Genomic DNA, 16,723 nt, shown 5'->3' with positions numbered 1-16,723 from the left:
GATATATATAGATATATATAGATATATATAGATATATATAGATATATATCTATATATATTTCAAATGAAATTATTTTTTCATTTGACAAATTACTTGATTGATCCATTATAACGAAGCTGATAATAATTAACATTCTGACCACTAGATGGCGGTAAAACACATTTTCATCTTTTGCTAGCTACCCAGAAAACTAAAAGAAAAAGAAAACGTCAATAATTTAATGTAAATTCCACCTAGCAACAGTTTCTTTTAATTTCTTTATTGGTTGAGGGAATACCACGTGGCCTTCAGTGACTTTGCTGGGCAGGGTTAGTCTTATCTGGGTGTACTTCACCTTACTAACATTTTTACTTTCGATTCGAGTTGTTGCGCACTTTTTGTCATCGTTTTTATACGAAGAGAAAGCACCTTCTTCTGCCAGAGACCGTCTTAAAACAAAGAATCATGAAGGAGTTATTCTTCCTGGTCGTTGTTCTCTACGCGTCTTATGCTGTAATGGCTAAAGAAGGTAATTTAGTTGTGTTCCGTATTTTGTCTTTGTTTCAGTATACTGTACAGATATGGCGCTGTGTTACAAGGAAGAAGACTCGAAAATGTACAGGTTCAGGCCCAACCATAGATATAACCCGGATAAATTACTAATATATTAGTGCGGTGGGTAAGCTTAAAATAAGACTGACACATCTGTTTTAGAATAGCTGTAAGAAACCTTAAAATAAAAACAAACATGTCGCTCACTGTCTTTGCGTAACCTGTTAAAATCATTCTCGGTAAATACATTGTAGTGGTTAAGTAGTACACTGGTACTTGAATAGTTTTTAAAACACAGAGCCCTGTTATATTCTTTCCTCAAAATAACCCGCATATTTTTGGTAGTATCTATTTTTATTTAGAAAAGTACAAACACGTAGCTGGCTTTATGGTTCTCTTCGTAAATAGAGCTCATTTTAAAGGAACGCGATTTGCTTTTTTCTATACTCTGTACAGTTTGATGTACTTCTGAAAAATACAACTACATGTAAAGGATGTTTTTATGATTCGAGACAACTTTACCATATTACATTAATAACATATTAGTATTCAATGATAAAAAGAAAACGCTTTATGTTAAGATTACTTGTTATTGTTGTTTATTTATAGGGGTTTTGCCTGGTGTTTAACTATGTTTCTCATGTTCCCATGTACAAACCAAGAGAATAGATGATATAATGGCACATGGAAGTATTGCTAATGTATCAAAGCCTTTAGTTCAGTTTGTTTTACAAGGGCCAGTTTTCAACAACGGTCATTTTAAGGCACTTAACAATGCAAAGAGGTCCAAATCAAAAATGTCAAATAAAATCAGTCCTGTTTAAATTAAATTACATAAATTTCAATTTGATTCTAGCTACATTGCAATCCAGTCAGACTCAGTGTCAAGGTTTCCTCCAGAAAACATATAAGCCTGTTGGTTGGGTGCTAGGGCAGTCATTCAGCATGATTTTGAGTGATTTTGAATAAAAAAAATCTTTAAAGTTGACAGGAAATTTGAAAATATCCCTTGATAATTATGTATTTTTGAAAGATTGGAAGATTTATACCTGAACACCAACTATAAAGTCTGCAAATATGCAAACATTTTAAAACAACTTAAATAAATAAGCAATACTTAGCCTGGTGGCCCGTCAGGCTTATGATACACTGGGGGAAATCCTGAGTGCGTTACACAAAATTCCTCACTTTGCTGCAATACCTCTTCCTGACTACACTAAATTTACTGCTGTGATTAGAACCAGTTCTTATCCATTGTTTATTATTTTGTCATGGGACTGGAGTTTGAGAAATGGTTTTACTGTATTAAACAACACCTTTGTTGAGTCTTAGAGAACTTGTTACTTATGAGAAATAATCAAGATGTTCTTCACATTTTAAATTTTACCCACAAGAAAGGATATTATGAGGATTTTATGGTCATCTAAAGAAACTGAGATTGTGTCTTCTTCATAAGATTGTAAAACATGTCAAAGTCCAAGAGTTTTATGTTCATTGTGGACTTTAGCTGGGTACTCCTTGTACAGCCATTTTTGTTTTCAATGGCTGTACAAGGTGTGGGTGAGGTCATACCAACTATTGGCAGATCGAGTTCCTAGAAAACAATCATCCCAAGAGGACTGTTGGAGTGTAATTGTGTTAAACTGTATTCCTGAGCAGGAATATATGGTTGGGGCTGTAGAGTTTGGTTTTGATGTCTTCCATCCGTCTGTTCAAAACAACTTCTGTTGGCGTCTTTTGCGAGTCTCTTGGCGGGGACAGTGTTTGATGTTTCTGCTTCTACGTTCAAGTGCAACCTTGTTCCTCATTCCACTCAAACAGGTCCATCCGCTGTTGGTTATGTTAGTAAGAAAAAACATTCCCAAACAAAGATGTCATTGACTTTAATTAGTCACTGCAAAATGGTGATAGACGAGTTTTGAAAGCAAATTTTCTGTCCCTAAAACAAGGATTGGGACATTTTTAGGATTAATATATTTATCTCCCAGCTTCTTCCTTGGTAAGTTAATTGGTCTCTTTGGTGTTCTTTAATTGGTCCTTAGGGATGACTGTGCATTAGTATTAAATGTGGACTGTGTCAACCTAAAAACAAAAGTACTTATGTTGGTTGTGTAGATGATAAAAGAGGAAGAACTGGATATTCCTCAAACCTTAGGTAGCTGCGGAGTTGTGTAACTACCTGTAGCATTATATTAGAAAGTCACTAACAGTGACAAAGAAAAACAACAAAAAAACATGCATAGCTTCAGTTTCCCAAATGCCATAACTTTTATTCGTCACTGCCATTTTAAGACTATAATAAAAATAAATAATAAAAAAAGGTGTATAATTTTGATGAATTATTCTAAAGTATCTTTTGAAGATGTGTTAATGCCGTGTATGTGTTGTCAGTATCACCAAAGGTGCAGATCTACAGTCGCAACCCTGGGCTGTACGGGAAGCCAAACGTCCTCATCTGCCACGTCAGCGGCTTCCACCCACCAGAGATCAGAATTGATTTGCTGAAGAACGGACAGGAAATAGCTGATGCCAAGCAGACTGACCTGGCCTTTGAGGAGAACTGGCACTACCACCTCACCAAGCACGCGAGTTTCACTCCAAAGGAAGGAGAGCACTACGCATGCAGAGTGACACATGTGGGAAAGACAACAATCCACGAATGGGGTACTGCTTTTAAGCTTTTGCACTTTATTGATAAGATTGTTTGAACCACAGGGACCCGAATGAGAAAGAGGACCTTGTGAAAACTCAGTTGAAAGATATTGTTTTCCACTATACTTTAGGCTACAAGCTAATTGGTGATATACAATATACATACATTTTGAAAATGATTGTCTGGAAAGTTATTCATAAACTAACATGATGGATTTTTTTTGTCTTATTGCAGATGCAGATGTGTAAGATGAACGCACTGTGTTGCTCCAGGTTTGTACCACAGCAAAGTTTCTGTGCATTGATAATCCTGTTTTTCCATGAGTTAGTTTTTGTAAAAATCTGCTGTAAATGTGGAACTTGACACTGTATTTTTCTCTTCTGTGTAATCCACAGGTGTCTTCTGCTTGTAAAGGATGAAGTTTGGAGTTTGCAAACAATGTTGAATTTGTGAATTTTGGCTCTCGCAGAAAGTAAACAAGAACACAAATTGGAACTTAAAAGTGTTTTTGAGCTCTCTGAATAGAGTAAGGTAAAATGACACCTAAGCTTAAAAGGGGAATAACTTTTGAACTTTTTGTTTTCCTTATCTTGCCTCTTGATCTGGTTATTGTCAACTTATCTTACTTTGAGTCAGCATGGGGGACATTTAAACTTCAAGTTAGACTAAATCTAAAAAATACTAAACAATCAAAATAAGCATATTTACAATTTATTTTGTCATTTACTATATTAATCACATGCAATCTCCTTTCTGATGGTGTGAGGTTAGAGTAGGCTAAATCTGCATTTTATCTTAACTGTCACATGTTTTATATGTAAAGCTTCAAGGGTGATTTAAAAAAAAGTTTGATGCAATAACTTTGAAATGATGTAAAAGTGCCTATTTCACTGGATTTTTGTAAATATGATTTAAACATAAAATAAAAATTGGCTAAGATGTTCTATTTCTCTGTTCTTTCATTTTAAAATTGTTAACCTGTCGATGTCTGCAGTCATTACATGACGACTGAATGGACTCTCCTGTTGCACTCAAGGATTTGATGGGTTGTGGGGGTCATAGTTTTTTTTTTTATTTTATTTTGTTTTTTACTCACTAAATAAGATCAATTGTTGAATTCCCCATTTAAAGATTAAAATTATAAGCGTGCCGACCAGTCTATGTGGGAGACGGGCCTCTTTCTAACCTGGGAATGCTGGAATCGAGGACAAAGAACAACTGTTCACTTTGAGCTGCTGATGAGCTACATCGCCCCTAGTGGCAAGAGAGAGAGACTGCAGCCTTATATTTAGAAGTACGTAGTGTGGCCTAAAGATGGCGCCATCATCCCTGATGTTGGAAATACAGACACGCTTGATATTTGTAACCACTGAAATGCTAGCTAACTCTAGAAGGTGGAGCAGGTCTGCTAGTTTCAAAGGAGACAGGTGAGTTGGAGGCAAAGAGTTCATTTTTATAAAATGTACACTTATTTCGGTATTTTTTATGACAAAGTGTGACGGCCATAAGAACAAAATATACGAGTACAAAGTCATACAACTAGGAGAATACCGTCGTAATATCACGAGAATAAAGTCATGATATAATTAGAATAATGTCGAAATAATACGGGAATAAAGTCATAGCATTACGACAATAAAGTGGTTCGAAAAGAATGCTGAAATAATACGAGAATAAATAATATGAAACAAGTCGTAATATCACGACTTTATTCCTACATGCTACAACAACATTTAATTTCCCTTTGGGATCAATAAAGTATTCTTGACCTTGAATCGAAATCGTGTGGATTTTGGGTGGACATATAGCAAATTGATGTCAAAAATAAACACAAAGAAAACAGTCTGTTAACAGAAGATAAAGAAAACCAATAAGTAGATTTATATCAAATACGAGCCAGTGGCTTCTCATTTCGTCTCACCACTTCAAATATGGTATTGAAAACAGTACTTCCTGGTATCACAACAATTTCTCCATCCATTACTATTTTCACTTGGGCTGACAACAAAGTCAAACCCGAAGTGAATGGTTGCTGCATTTAAAACATGCTTTTCGCAACCACACAGCTAAATAAGGATAAGGGGAAGTAGGAAAACCTCAGCTTATATCATTAAAAACTGCACTTGTAATGAAGAAAGCATCGATCAGTTTTTGTAAATGTAGAATATTTACATTGAGGTTTATTTCTGTAAAATAAATCTCAGAAACATGGATTATGTCAACATAATACATTTTAAAACATTGGATTCAAATGTGTCATTTAAAGAAAACTCAATACTATTGGTCAAAATTGATTCATTATTACAAACCAAATAAACCATATTTAGTTCTTAAATGTGAAACAGCATACGGTTTAGCAATGTCAGACATTAGGGTAATTTTACATCCAGAGCTGAATCAACTATAGCTTTCATGCATAAATCATAGTTATAGTTAGTTAATATCTAAGTTTTTGTGTCTCTGTTCTGTCCAACCTTTCACTTGTAACTTTGCCCTCACAAGTTCTCCAACTGGAGGATAATGCAAATGTGTGTTTGGTATGCTGCATACCAAACATTCAGACAGCTGCAAACTGCCTGAATGGGATTAAAAGATATTATAATAAGTTACTGAAAATATGCAGAAATGTTTCCCTTCCTTTTGGGTTTTTTTTTTCTAAGTTTCATCTGTTCCTCCATCTCACTTTGAGTTTACTGTACATTTTTGCTTAATAATTCATGAAGACGTTCAAAAACATCTGTGACATAACCCTCACAGCTCTGACAGGCCTCAGAGTCAACGTATTTATTCTTTATTTCTATGTATTTTCATTGTCTTTTTTAATCCCTATGGAAAAAATAAATGCTATTGTGACTCGTACATAAGTCACAATAGCTTATTGTGAATTCATTTATTGTTTAATTGACATCTTTCTTCAAATGCGTAGATAGTGATGCCTGTGAGCAGGAAAAGAAAAACCTCAGAAACTCCCTGTTGACTAGCAGAAAATGTAGGAACAAAACTCATAAGGAAATGACAACAACATAAATGCATCCAGGAATGTTTTTGTTGGAATAGTGAAAGATTAGCTGCACATCAGTAGGGTGACTACCAAAGTGGAGAGCAGAACCAAGAGAGTATGAACCAAAATAACCTTAAAGAAACTTGTACATCGCAATGAATTGGATTATAACTGGGCTGAAAACGAAAGAATACAAACTGATAAGCTTTTCTGGCTGATATCACAAGTCAGCGTATGAAACAAAACTGATGTGGGATTCATGCACACGCATGACATAAGTTAAGTTAACTTATGTCATGCGTGCAGCATATGAGCTGTTCACACACCTCATATGCTGCAGGTGTGTGAACAGAAAAGTGTGCAAGGTTCCCCTTTTTTCAGAGTTCTGACATTATTTGCATACATCTGTGTATACTCTTCTGGGAAAAAAAAAGGTGAAGTGTGAAAGTTTGAGTTTCCTGTTGAGGAAGTGTAAGCATTGCATTCACACATTCAGGTGTCTTTTTGTACATGAGGTATTTTGAAAAGGATTAAGCTACACAGAATCCTGTAAAAATAAAAATAAATCTCAAATCACTGATGTTTTACTTGAGCATAGAGGGATTCTGGGTCATCAGCCATTTGCCTCAAATGACTTGCTGGCTCAAGTACCTTAACCTGAGAGTAGACTGTGTCTGAACCATCCACTCTGCAGTTTGATAGTTCAGGGCTTCGCTTTAGAAACTGAATCTCTCCATAATGAAGGGTTTGTTCTTTTTCTTCTTCTTCTGTGCTTCTTGTAGACTCTTTACTATTTACAATCTGTAAAAGTAGAAAAATTGAAATTTCTGTAATTAAATTCCCAATTTTAGAATCTTTATGTATTCAGTCACATGAAGAATCTGCTGCGCTGTTCAGTGTATTCGTACCTGTCGAAGTGGTACGGCTGCATCTGTCCTCTTTTTTCTCCTCCAGCAAACGATAGCACTGCTAAACAAATTATGGAGAATAAATCAGATGTAAAACCGTATGAAGCACAAGAATGTCTCCTTTCAGAGCTGGTGGAGACATATATAAACACTGTTAGCAGAATTACTGAACACACACTCACCGAATACAGACAACAAGAACGATGATCGTAATAATGATTCCACTGCAAATTCCCACCCAGTGTTCAGATTGCTGTGACGAAACTTCCATGAAACAAACATGTAGAACTTGAGGTCCCTCCTTTAAAGACGAAAAATTTAATCTTTCAGGGTTGTTAGCAGTTTACCTTCAAACCTCAGAACGATCCCTGATGATATCTCTTTCCCCAGATGATTTGTGGCCAAACAGTGATATTTTCCTCGCTCAGTGGCGTTGAAGCTGTAAACCTGCCCCACAGATACATTAATGTCTCCATGTTCACTGTTCCTGAACCAGATGAATCTGGGTGGAGGTTTGGCTCTGCTGGAGCAGCTCAGCTCCACCCAGCTACCTGCTGACACCAAACCTGATGGACTGATGGATGCTGAGGTGTTTCTAGGAGCATCTGAGGAAAATGAGACACATGAACTTTATTGATCACAAACAGCTGAACCATGACCTGCTGACAGGATCACTTACATGAAACACTGAGAGTCACTTCTGTCTCTGCTGTCTTGTTTCCTCCAATCACAGGATATCTGGCAGAACATCTGATGTTGTATCCATCATGTGTGTCTGACAGAGTGATGGTCTCCTGGATTTTAGTTGTAAAGGTTCCATCTGTGTTTTTCTCTGTTTGTCTGAGAGAGTCTTGTTGGAGATTCCAGGTGAGTTCAGGAGGTGAGTGTGGACAGGGAGTGAAAGCTGAGCAGGTTACAGTGACAGACTGATGCTCCTTCAGGTCAGAGGGAACATTAATGCTGGGACTCCAAGGAGAATCTGGGGTTTCAAATGATAAATAGTAAATGCATTAAAATCATTAAACATATATTGTCAGATTTTTGAAGGCTGGTTTTGTCATTATCGTATGTACACTGCCTTGAACAAGTAGTTCTTCTATTTTGTCACATTGCCACTGAAAAGACGATATTCTGGAAACAAAAACAGATTTTATGCAGTGAGTCAAAGTATCAGTTGTAAAATAAGGCACAAACAAAACTGTCCAGTGGGTTAGTTTGTATTCAGCAGGTCAGAGGGTTGAAGTGAAGATGGTTGAAGCTAAACACAGGACAATTCTAGTAGAAAACCCGGTTCGAGGCTTGCCAAACACTTGAGACTTGTTGTGCCACAAAGACTTGTGGCTCTAATTGCAGCTGGTGGCAGTTTTACAAACTGTTGACTCAGGGGAACTGAATTCATGCAACACTTTTCGGATGTTAATTAATAGAATATTTTTAAAAAATGTGTTTTTTTTCCTTCAAACAATAGGGACTGCTGTATCTTGGTCTAGATTTTAACATAAAAACTTGGTATGAAAACATTGACGTTTGTGGCTGTAACAGGATAAAATGTGGGAGAAGAGTTGTAGATACTTTTTTTGGAATTAAGTGTTTTGGAAAACAAACAAGCAAGAAAAAAATTGTTTTTGTAATAATAATAACGTTGTGCTGGAAGTCACAAAGTGGACAGCGTAAGCAAAAAATAAAGCATTATGTTACAACTGAAAGAACTTTTTAAATATTTGACTAATTTAATGAAATTAGTGATAGATTTCAACGTTCTTCCTCATTTTAACGCCATTCATTAAACAACAGAAAACTGCCTTACCTTTTATATTTATTTGAAGAGCATCACAAATAGCCGAAGCCTTAAATTGGCCGTGTTCAATTCTAAAGTAATATGTGTCTGCATGTCTTTGGTTTATGCCTGAAAACAAAGTGGTGCAGTTTTTCTCCTTCAGATCGCCAGTTATAGTCATGGGATAGACGCTCGTTTTCTCACTGCTGTTGAAAATCACATTTTGTGGATATGTCGAGAAACTTGGGTCACTTTTCATCCAAACTCCGACAAGTTTTCCACTGGAAAAGCTGCCTTCAGATTTAGCTGTGAAGCTACAGGGAATATGTAAACAGGATCCGTTCAGAGCCTCCATCGGATGCGGTGTGGTAATGAACAGGCTCACATCACCACAAGCAATCACAGAGCCTGCAAAACGAGGGGCCACAATTTATTGTTAGATTGGTCAATAAATACCATGTTTGCATTGTAAACAAATCTGGCATGGCTTTTAGCCGTCCTCACAACACGAGACTGTATGTCGTTGGACAACCAGAGAACAACTTGGAAAAGATCTCCACACGAGGCTTGCTTTTCTTAACTTAAAATCTTTTGTTATGGAACTACAACAGGACCGAAAAATACATTCCTAGCTTACACACAAAAGCTAAGAAATTATGTAACTCTAACATTTTATAAACCAAAGAAAAAACAGCAACAGATGCCCAAGTGTCTTCCAAACTACGACTGGGCGTTTATTGTCCCATTTATCATGATAGATTTCTTATCATGATAAGATTTTGATTTATTGTTGCGATGATAAATTCTAATTAATGATACCCCAAAGCTCCCTGTGTTGTCAGGATTGTTGGTTTTGCTATTTTTCTCCTCTGTTTGCTCAATAAAGGTGCATCAATAAATACCAATACATTTGAAAATGTGATTAAATGCAGTTACCGTGTGCAGCTTAGTGATACAAGTCACACTATTTTATGCGACTGGTGTCCTAAAGTAGTGATTTACGAATGATTTGTTTTTTCTGTGAACGCTGTGCCATGCAGTCACAGCCATAGTTGCCTAAAAAGTAATAAGTACTTCTTATTGCTGCTTTTATTACAACACCACAACATATTATAGTAATATATGACAAAGATAGTTTGCTGCTTGGTTATGTTTCTCCAAATGCAATTAAACATATATTGTAAGACAGATATCACACTGATCCAATTTCAAACCACAACAATTTTTTACATATTCTTGGCATGAATTTAGTCGTACAATTTGGTAACTATTAAATTAACTGCCAGCTTACTGATCTAACATATTTCTGCTATAAATTAATTTACATTATTTGACCGAATTGTGTCACAGAAGTAGATAACACAAACTGTAAATGGTTGAAATGAACACACACACACACACACACACACACACACACAAAAACACTTACTTGAAAAAAAGAAGACACTCAGTAACATTTTGTTCATCATGATGGCATGATGGATGACTGTCAGTACAAGAGAAAACTTGCTAAAGTAAATCATCTTTTTTACAAAAATCCATAGTTACCACCAAAGTATAATTTTCTGCAGGACATAGAAATTGCTCTTACCAAATGTCTGCACTGCCACACTGGAGAAATAAACCTGAATAAAGGAATGAAGAGCAGAAATGATGGCCACCAACTGCATCCACTGTTCAGATGTCCTTATGTAAATTTAGACAGACTCACCCTTTCTTGACTGTTAAAACAGGAAGTTGTCTCGCTTCGGTGAGAAAATTTGTTGTGCATCTTTCAGTGAAAATGCCTTCACATTTTTTGAGACTGGAGTTATTTGTCCTGAACACATTTTGCGATATCCCATAGCCTCTCTTATCATTATTTATTTATTTTAAAGCAGAAAATCACAGGCTTAAAAGAATCCAACTTTTAATTACTGTACTGTTAAGATTTTTTTTCTTGACCAAACCAACAATAAAAATAGCCTCTTTGACAAATCATCTTATTTATTGTAATCTTCACAATAGCATGAATAGCAAGCTAATGTTTACTTAAGGAAACATTAGCATGTTTTTCCTTTTCCTTTACTTAAGGAAAAGTAAACATTAGCACTCAAAAATGTTGGCACAAATATAACACTATAGAATCCTAGGTCTGTATCACACTCACCATAAACACAGTTCATTATTAGAACTTTGTTTCCTCATTTTAATCCCCATTTAAAATCTGTTGTCTTCGTGAGCCTTAATTTTCCACCACTAAATAAAGACTACTAAAATCCACCACTAAATTTTCCACCACTAAATAAATAAAGCAAATCTCAAAGTTACAAATGGACCCAGTTAGAAACACATGATGTATTTATTTTTCCTTGCAAGGTTGTGGTGGTTCGAAAGATCAAGTCTCCTTTCAACGTCATCCACTCTCACACATATAATAGACTTCTGGTAAAGTTGAAACAGACATTGGTAGCCTTGCTACAGTGCAAGGATGTTACCTAATACTTTGTTGCATACATGTATTTGTCAATAAGCTCTCTGGAAAAAGGGAAGTTTCGCAATTTGTGACTCACAGATGACTGAAGAAAACATTTCCAACAAGATCTTGACATAATTAGTCCCATTTCCAATTCTTGCCTACTTAAAATGAGAACAGAAACACCAGTGACCAACTTCCTCATTTTAATTTATGGGGTTGAAACCACACTCACCCCATAGGTTTGAGGCAGATACGAACTGCATTCAGTTTCAAGTTTCAAGTTCGTGTTTTGAGTTAAAACAGCAAGATATCACCTAACATACTGAAAACCAGGCTTAAAGCCCACAACAACAAACTTGGTACTTTTCTTAAAAAAAAAAAATTGTGTGTGTAATTTTTTGGCTTAAAGTTGCATTACTTCCTCTGCTTGGTTTACAGCTTTATTTGGAAATGCTTTGGTTTTTGCGTCACATCTAATTCAGAGTACAGATTCATGCCACTAGATTTTAGTTTTCTAATAACATTCCTACCATTATTTGCCAGCTCCAAATCAGACAAATAATCAACTTATTTCACGCAAAGAGGATTCTGACAACTGCTTGAATGCTGTAAGATCATCAGCTCAAACAAAACGACAAAATAAAGTTTGTTCTTTTTAAACCTGCCTCCTCTTTCCTGTATGAATATGGAAATGTGCAGCTAAAACAATGTCCATTTTAAAGGCTTTGAGTTAAAGTTAAATATATTTAATCCAAAGGTGGTTATTTTGCATCAGTCACCAATACAAAGCTTTCATTCCAGTAGATATTTGTTTTGAAGTTATTTTATTACAACAAATAGCTGCCAGATGTTTCATTTCTTCCTTCTTTAACACAAATAAATGTAAAATCTAATATTTCAGGCATTAAATAATGACAGTCTTAACCACTCGGTACCATACCAAAATACTACTTGCATCTCTTAAGCAATACTTTTTCTTGTTTTGTTTTGTTTTTATTTAAGTGAAAATCTATTTACAGCATAAATCAATTATGTCTCATTTGTGACTGGTTTATTCATTAGTACATGATCTGTGAATATGTGATCATTGAAAGCATGGACTCACTTTTTTTCCTTCAAAATCAATGTTGTCCATTCTAGAGCAAGTATTTCCCTTTAACCTTCTTCACACGCGTTTCTCTGAAAGGTGCTCTGGATAAGAGAGCGTCGTTAGGAGTGGAACTGCACAACATGATCGGAAAATTGACATAAATTGCACAAAAAAGACGGAAGTCCGATAAATTTATAGTTGAAGCGGTTGGGCATAATGACATTTCATTTTGAGGAAAAAGGAAAGAAGAAAGCATGGAGATGGAAGCACGTGGTTGCTTTGCTGCAGGAGGGACTGGTGCGCTTAAAAAAAAAAAAGATAAAAAAGATGGCTTCATAAGAAAGGAGCAATATGTGGAAATATTGAACCAACGTCTCAAGACATCAACCAGAAAGTTAAATCTTGGAAATAAATGTGTCGTCTAACTGGACAGTAAACCTACGCGTACGTCTAAATCCTCTCACAATAGTTTTCTTTTCACAAACAGCAAACTACTGGGAATAGTTTGTGGAAGGAAACACAAAATATCAGTCCCACCGTCACACAGTTAAAAAATTAAAACAATTGTTTGTGTTTGAACAGTTCAGAGAAAAAGTCAAACGTATCTGTGAGATAAAGTTTCACGAGGTGAAATGTGGATTGACTGGATTCTTCTTCACCTGAGCGTAGAGGCCGTCCACAGATCCAGTCCCGTTTCCAGTTCTGCACACATTCACTTCTGAATACATAACATTCTGCTGGTCTGTCTCGTCTCGGGCCGTTTTAAGCGACGGTCTCATCACAGAGAAGTCGATGTCTCCATAATGGATGTCCTGGTTTTCTGCGGTGCTGGTAGGCTCTTGTAAACCCGATTTCTGGGGGTGGGGGGAGGGGGGGGCAAAAAGCAGCAGTTGATTGAGCTGAATTCGCTTTTCCATTTTTTTCCCTCATTTTAGGGTTTAACAGAGATACGGTCAAAACAATTTGTTATTTTAGGACACGTAAACCGAAAACAGATGTTTGCCAATACCTTGAAAGATATACATAAAAACGTGGTTTTCTGACAGGATGCTTGTATTTTCTCACCTGAAACCGATGTAAAGCTGAATGTTTAAACTTCAAGCGCCTAGAAAAAAAAAAAAAAAGAATTGTTGGTAAATCCACCATAAAGACCTCATTTCTGATCTCTTATAAGTGACTTTTTCTAAATCAGACGGATGGATTATACATCGTGCTTACCAAAGGATGTAAGCAACACAGATCACAATGAAGATCGCAATAAATCCCCCAGCAGCAGCTCCCCACAATGCATCTGTTTTTATCCGTAAAATAACAAAAACAGCAGCACAAGTTAAATGAGATTTCGTAATCAATGTTTCTAGAAATAAGAGAATGGATTCAACACTGAAGACCTGCATAAACGATGAAAAAACCCTTTCAAATTCAAACATACCTTACTTATTATCTCATTTCCAAAAATCCCCTGCTCTTCCTCTCTTCTTTTCAATTTGGTTTGAAGTTTGTTTTCATTTCAACTGCAGTTTGTTCAATTTTTTTTACTAAACTTCAGAATATTGTATCCAGTTCTTGTTATTTATTAAAACAAACCCAAAATATCATTTATTTATAAATAGTATTTCTTCCGCTACTATTTATGAAAATATGTGGAGGCATTTGGACACACGTAATATAAGTAAGGGGTTAGTTTTGGAGCACTTTAACATCATATATCAACACAACTAACATAAAGAAATTACCATGGTCTTTTAAATGACTCAATGTTGATGTCTGACGCCCCAGAATATTTTCAGCCTCACAGTAATAACTTCCCAAGTCTGTCATGTTGGTCCTCTGGAGTCTGTAAACCTGGCCTACAGACACATTAAATGTTCCCTCTGTGCTGATCCTGAACCAGGTGAATCTGGGTGGAGGTTTGGCTCTGCTGGAGCAGCTCAGCTCCACCCAGCTACCTGCTGACACCAAACCTGATGGACTGATGGATGCTGAGGTGTTTCTAGGAGCATCTGAGGAAAATGAGACACATGAACTTTATTGATCACAAACAGCTGAACCATGACCTGCTGACAGGATCACTTACATGAAACACTGAGAGTCACTTCTGTCTCTGCTGTCTTGTTTCCTCCAATCACAGGATATCTGGCAGAACATCTGATGTTGTATCCATCATGTGTGTCTGACAGAGTGATGTTCTCCTGGATTTTAGTTGTAAAGGTTCCATCTGTGTTTTTCTCTGTTTGTCTGAGAGAGTCTTGTTGGAGATTCCAGGTGAGTTGAGGAGGTGAGTGTGGACAGGGAGTGAAAGCTGAGCAGGTTACAGTGACAGACTGATGCTCCTTCAGGTCAGAGGGAACATTAATGCTGGGACTCCAAGGAGAATCTGGGGTTTCACATCAAATAAACATGTTAAAGTATACATTATTTAAACAATTTCTGGTGATTTTCACTTTCGAGCACTGAGCGTTTCCTCTCTTTCTCAGTCACTCACTCTAAATAAATCTTAAAGTACCACTTTTAACCTAATTGCTCAGAATCTTATAAAGCTATGACACAGTCATCGGTCTGTAAACAAAATTTAAAATAAACATGTATTAGACTGATGTATATCTAAAATAAAATCACAATTGGCATGAAGTTCACATTTTGTTTAATAGTTCAAAATTTCTCACTTGTGACTGTTAAGTGAAATCCACTGCAGGAAGCTGTTGCCTTGGTCTGCGTATGTTCAATTCTGAAGAAGTATACGTCTGAATGTTCGCTAGTTAGGTTTTGAAACACAGTTGTGCAGTTTTGTCTCTCCAGGTTCCCCGTAATTTCCAGCGGATACGTTTTTGTCGACCCACTGCTGTTGAAAATCACATTTTCTGGGAAGTCTTTAAATCGAGAATCTGATTTGATCCACACCCCGAAGTTTTTTCCCGTGAAGCTTGCACTTGTTTTGGCAGAAAAGTTGCAAGGGACTTGCAGACACGATCCACTCAGTGCTTCCAGTTTTCCTGGCGTTGTGATGAACAGCTCTGGTTTCTTATTAGTCTCACAATTGTCCGCAGCACCTGAAAATGCATCATCATGGTCAGCAAAGTACACACTCAGCTTCATCACAAATATGACTTTTTAGGCATACTAACATACTGAGCATTGCTTTTTTGTGTGTGTGTGTTTTTCAATAATAATTGTTGAAAAGCTTACCTGAGACAAACTGAAAAGTTAGTAAGGAACAGACGATTGCCAAACTGAAACACGTCTGGGAAGCTGCTGATTTGCAAACAAACAGAAACAATTAGAGAATTGATTTGATTTCACTCTAAATAGTTTTCATTCTTTATACCCACAATAATTCAGTTTTGGCAAATTTATTTGGGTCTTTTAGGACAATCATTTCTGTATATCTGTGAAATCAGAGTGGGAGCTTTTTTTTTTTTTTTTTTTATGGAAGCTGACGTAAAACTAAGACATCAGCAGATACAGTAACCACAATGAAAAAATGTAAAAAATGAATGTTTAATAGAAATGTTTTTCTTACCTAACCAGCACACAAGACATCCTTTCTTTATGCAGTGGCTTGATTTTAATACTAGCTGTATTTTAAAGGACTTCATGTTTTTGTTGCTGAACAGAAAGAGTGGAGAAGAAAGAGGAAGCTCCTTCAGAGAAAGACGAATTCAAATGGTTAACAGTTGCAAACTATCACATGACGCCTCTTGGTAAAATGTTATTTTGCTCAATATCCTGCCAGAAAGAAAGTCCAGCGTTAATCATTCATATCAGGGCACTGACCCAACCCGCCCATCCGGCTTCATTCAGCATCCGACTCATTAAAGCAAAACCCTCAAGTTTGCTTTTTCACATTAGATCATGTCACAAATGCAAACCTTCATTTTTTTTAACAAGGATTTTACATGAAGATGAGAAATTATAATTTTCAAAAATGTTGTGGAGCCAATACTTTCCGACTCAATGCTTTGCAGACAAAACTACATTTTACTGTATTTTGAGGTACGTCTTTAGAAAGCGTGACTGTCGATGGGATACTTTAATTTTCAAGTCTCACCACAGATTCTCTGGATTTAGAATTGGACTTTGACTGGGCCATTCTTTAGCAGATTTTTGGGCTCATTTGGCTTCCCATCAGCGTCTGTGTCACTGCTGAAGGAAATCTCCACAGCAGGATGGAAACATGACACAGGAATTCGTTATATACCAAATCTGGTTTCGTCTCAGCAGAGCATCTTCTTCCACACGCATCACTACACACTTTTCTTCTGGCGATGCTCGCCACACTTCTGTTGATGTACCAATAGTGGTCG

At 36.5% G+C, this 16,723-nt stretch overlaps 3 protein-coding genes across 4 annotated transcripts; 1 reads left to right on the top strand and 2 right to left on the bottom strand.

Moving 5' to 3' along the window:
- The first annotated feature begins 288 nt into the window (after positions 1-288).
- Positions 289-4,131, top strand: LOC106961458 (beta-2-microglobulin-like). The gene is made up of 4 exons (XM_015055198.1): positions 289-509; positions 2,924-3,196; positions 3,420-3,457; positions 3,581-4,131. Exons 1-3 carry the CDS (start codon positions 446-448, stop codon positions 3,431-3,433), a joined length of 351 nt encoding a protein of 116 aa, XP_014910684.1. The 5' UTR covers positions 289-445; the 3' UTR covers positions 3,434-3,457; positions 3,581-4,131.
- Positions 4,132-6,675: 2,544 nt separating this feature from the next.
- LOC106961457 (vascular cell adhesion protein 1-like) lies at positions 6,676-8,101 on the bottom strand (the record flags this gene model as incomplete). The annotated part of the gene is made up of 5 exons (XM_015055197.1): positions 6,676-6,987; positions 7,095-7,155; positions 7,277-7,358; positions 7,442-7,699; positions 7,774-8,101. Coding segments are annotated over 5 exons (957 nt in total), but the record flags the coding sequence as incomplete, so codon positions are not given.
- A 4,199-nt stretch (positions 8,102-12,300) lies between these two features.
- LOC106961453 (sialic acid-binding Ig-like lectin 6) lies at positions 12,301-16,027 on the bottom strand. 2 transcript variants are annotated; one of them, XM_015055193.1, is made up of 8 exons: positions 15,940-16,027; positions 15,606-15,671; positions 15,086-15,469; positions 14,497-14,796; positions 14,156-14,422; positions 13,638-13,710; positions 13,485-13,524; positions 12,301-13,273 (listed from the first exon to the last, which is right to left on the bottom strand). In XM_015055193.1, the coding sequence occupies exons 1-8, from the start codon at positions 16,013-16,015 to the stop codon at positions 13,040-13,042; spliced, it is 1,440 nt and encodes a 479-aa protein (XP_014910679.1). In that variant the 5' UTR covers positions 16,016-16,027; the 3' UTR covers positions 12,301-13,039. The 2 variants fall into 2 exon arrangements, with proteins under 2 accessions (XP_014910679.1, XP_014910680.1); XM_015055194.1 differs by having other exon boundaries at positions 15,606-15,668.
- Between the last annotated feature and the right edge of the window lie 696 nt (positions 16,028-16,723).

Source organism: Poecilia latipinna, unplaced genomic scaffold (assembly GCF_001443285.1).
Source record: "Poecilia latipinna isolate Pla-1442-1.1 unplaced genomic scaffold, P_latipinna-1.0 Scaffold1303, whole genome shotgun sequence".
NCBI classification, from domain to species: Eukaryota; Metazoa; Chordata; class Actinopteri; order Cyprinodontiformes; family Poeciliidae; genus Poecilia; species Poecilia latipinna.
Note: the sequence above shows the minus strand (reverse complement) of the source record. Positions and strands in the feature narration are given on the sequence as shown.

What these genes read in the sequence shown, in the direction of transcription:
- LOC106961458 (XM_015055198.1), top strand. Translation starts at nt 446, where the DNA reads ATGAAGGAGTTATTCTTCCTGGTCGTTGTTCTCTACGCGTCTTATGCT. An exon ending in TGCTGTAATGGCTAAAGAAG is followed by an intron (nt 510 to 2,923) that starts GTAATTTAGTTG and finishes ATGTGTTGTCAG; the next exon opens with TATCACCAAAGGTGCAGATC.
- LOC106961453 (XM_015055193.1), bottom strand. Translation starts at nt 16,015, where the DNA reads ATGAAGTCCTTTAAAATACAGCTAGTATTAAAATCAAGCCACTGCATA. An exon ending in AACTTTTCAGTTTGTCTCAG is followed by an intron (nt 15,470 to 15,605) that starts GTAAGCTTTTCA and finishes ATGCATTTTCAG; the next exon opens with GTGCTGCGGACAATTGTGAG. An exon ending in TGTGTTGCTTACATCCTTTG is followed by an intron (nt 13,525 to 13,637) that starts GTAAGCACGATG and finishes TTTTTTTTCTAG; the next exon opens with GCGCTTGAAGTTTAAACATT.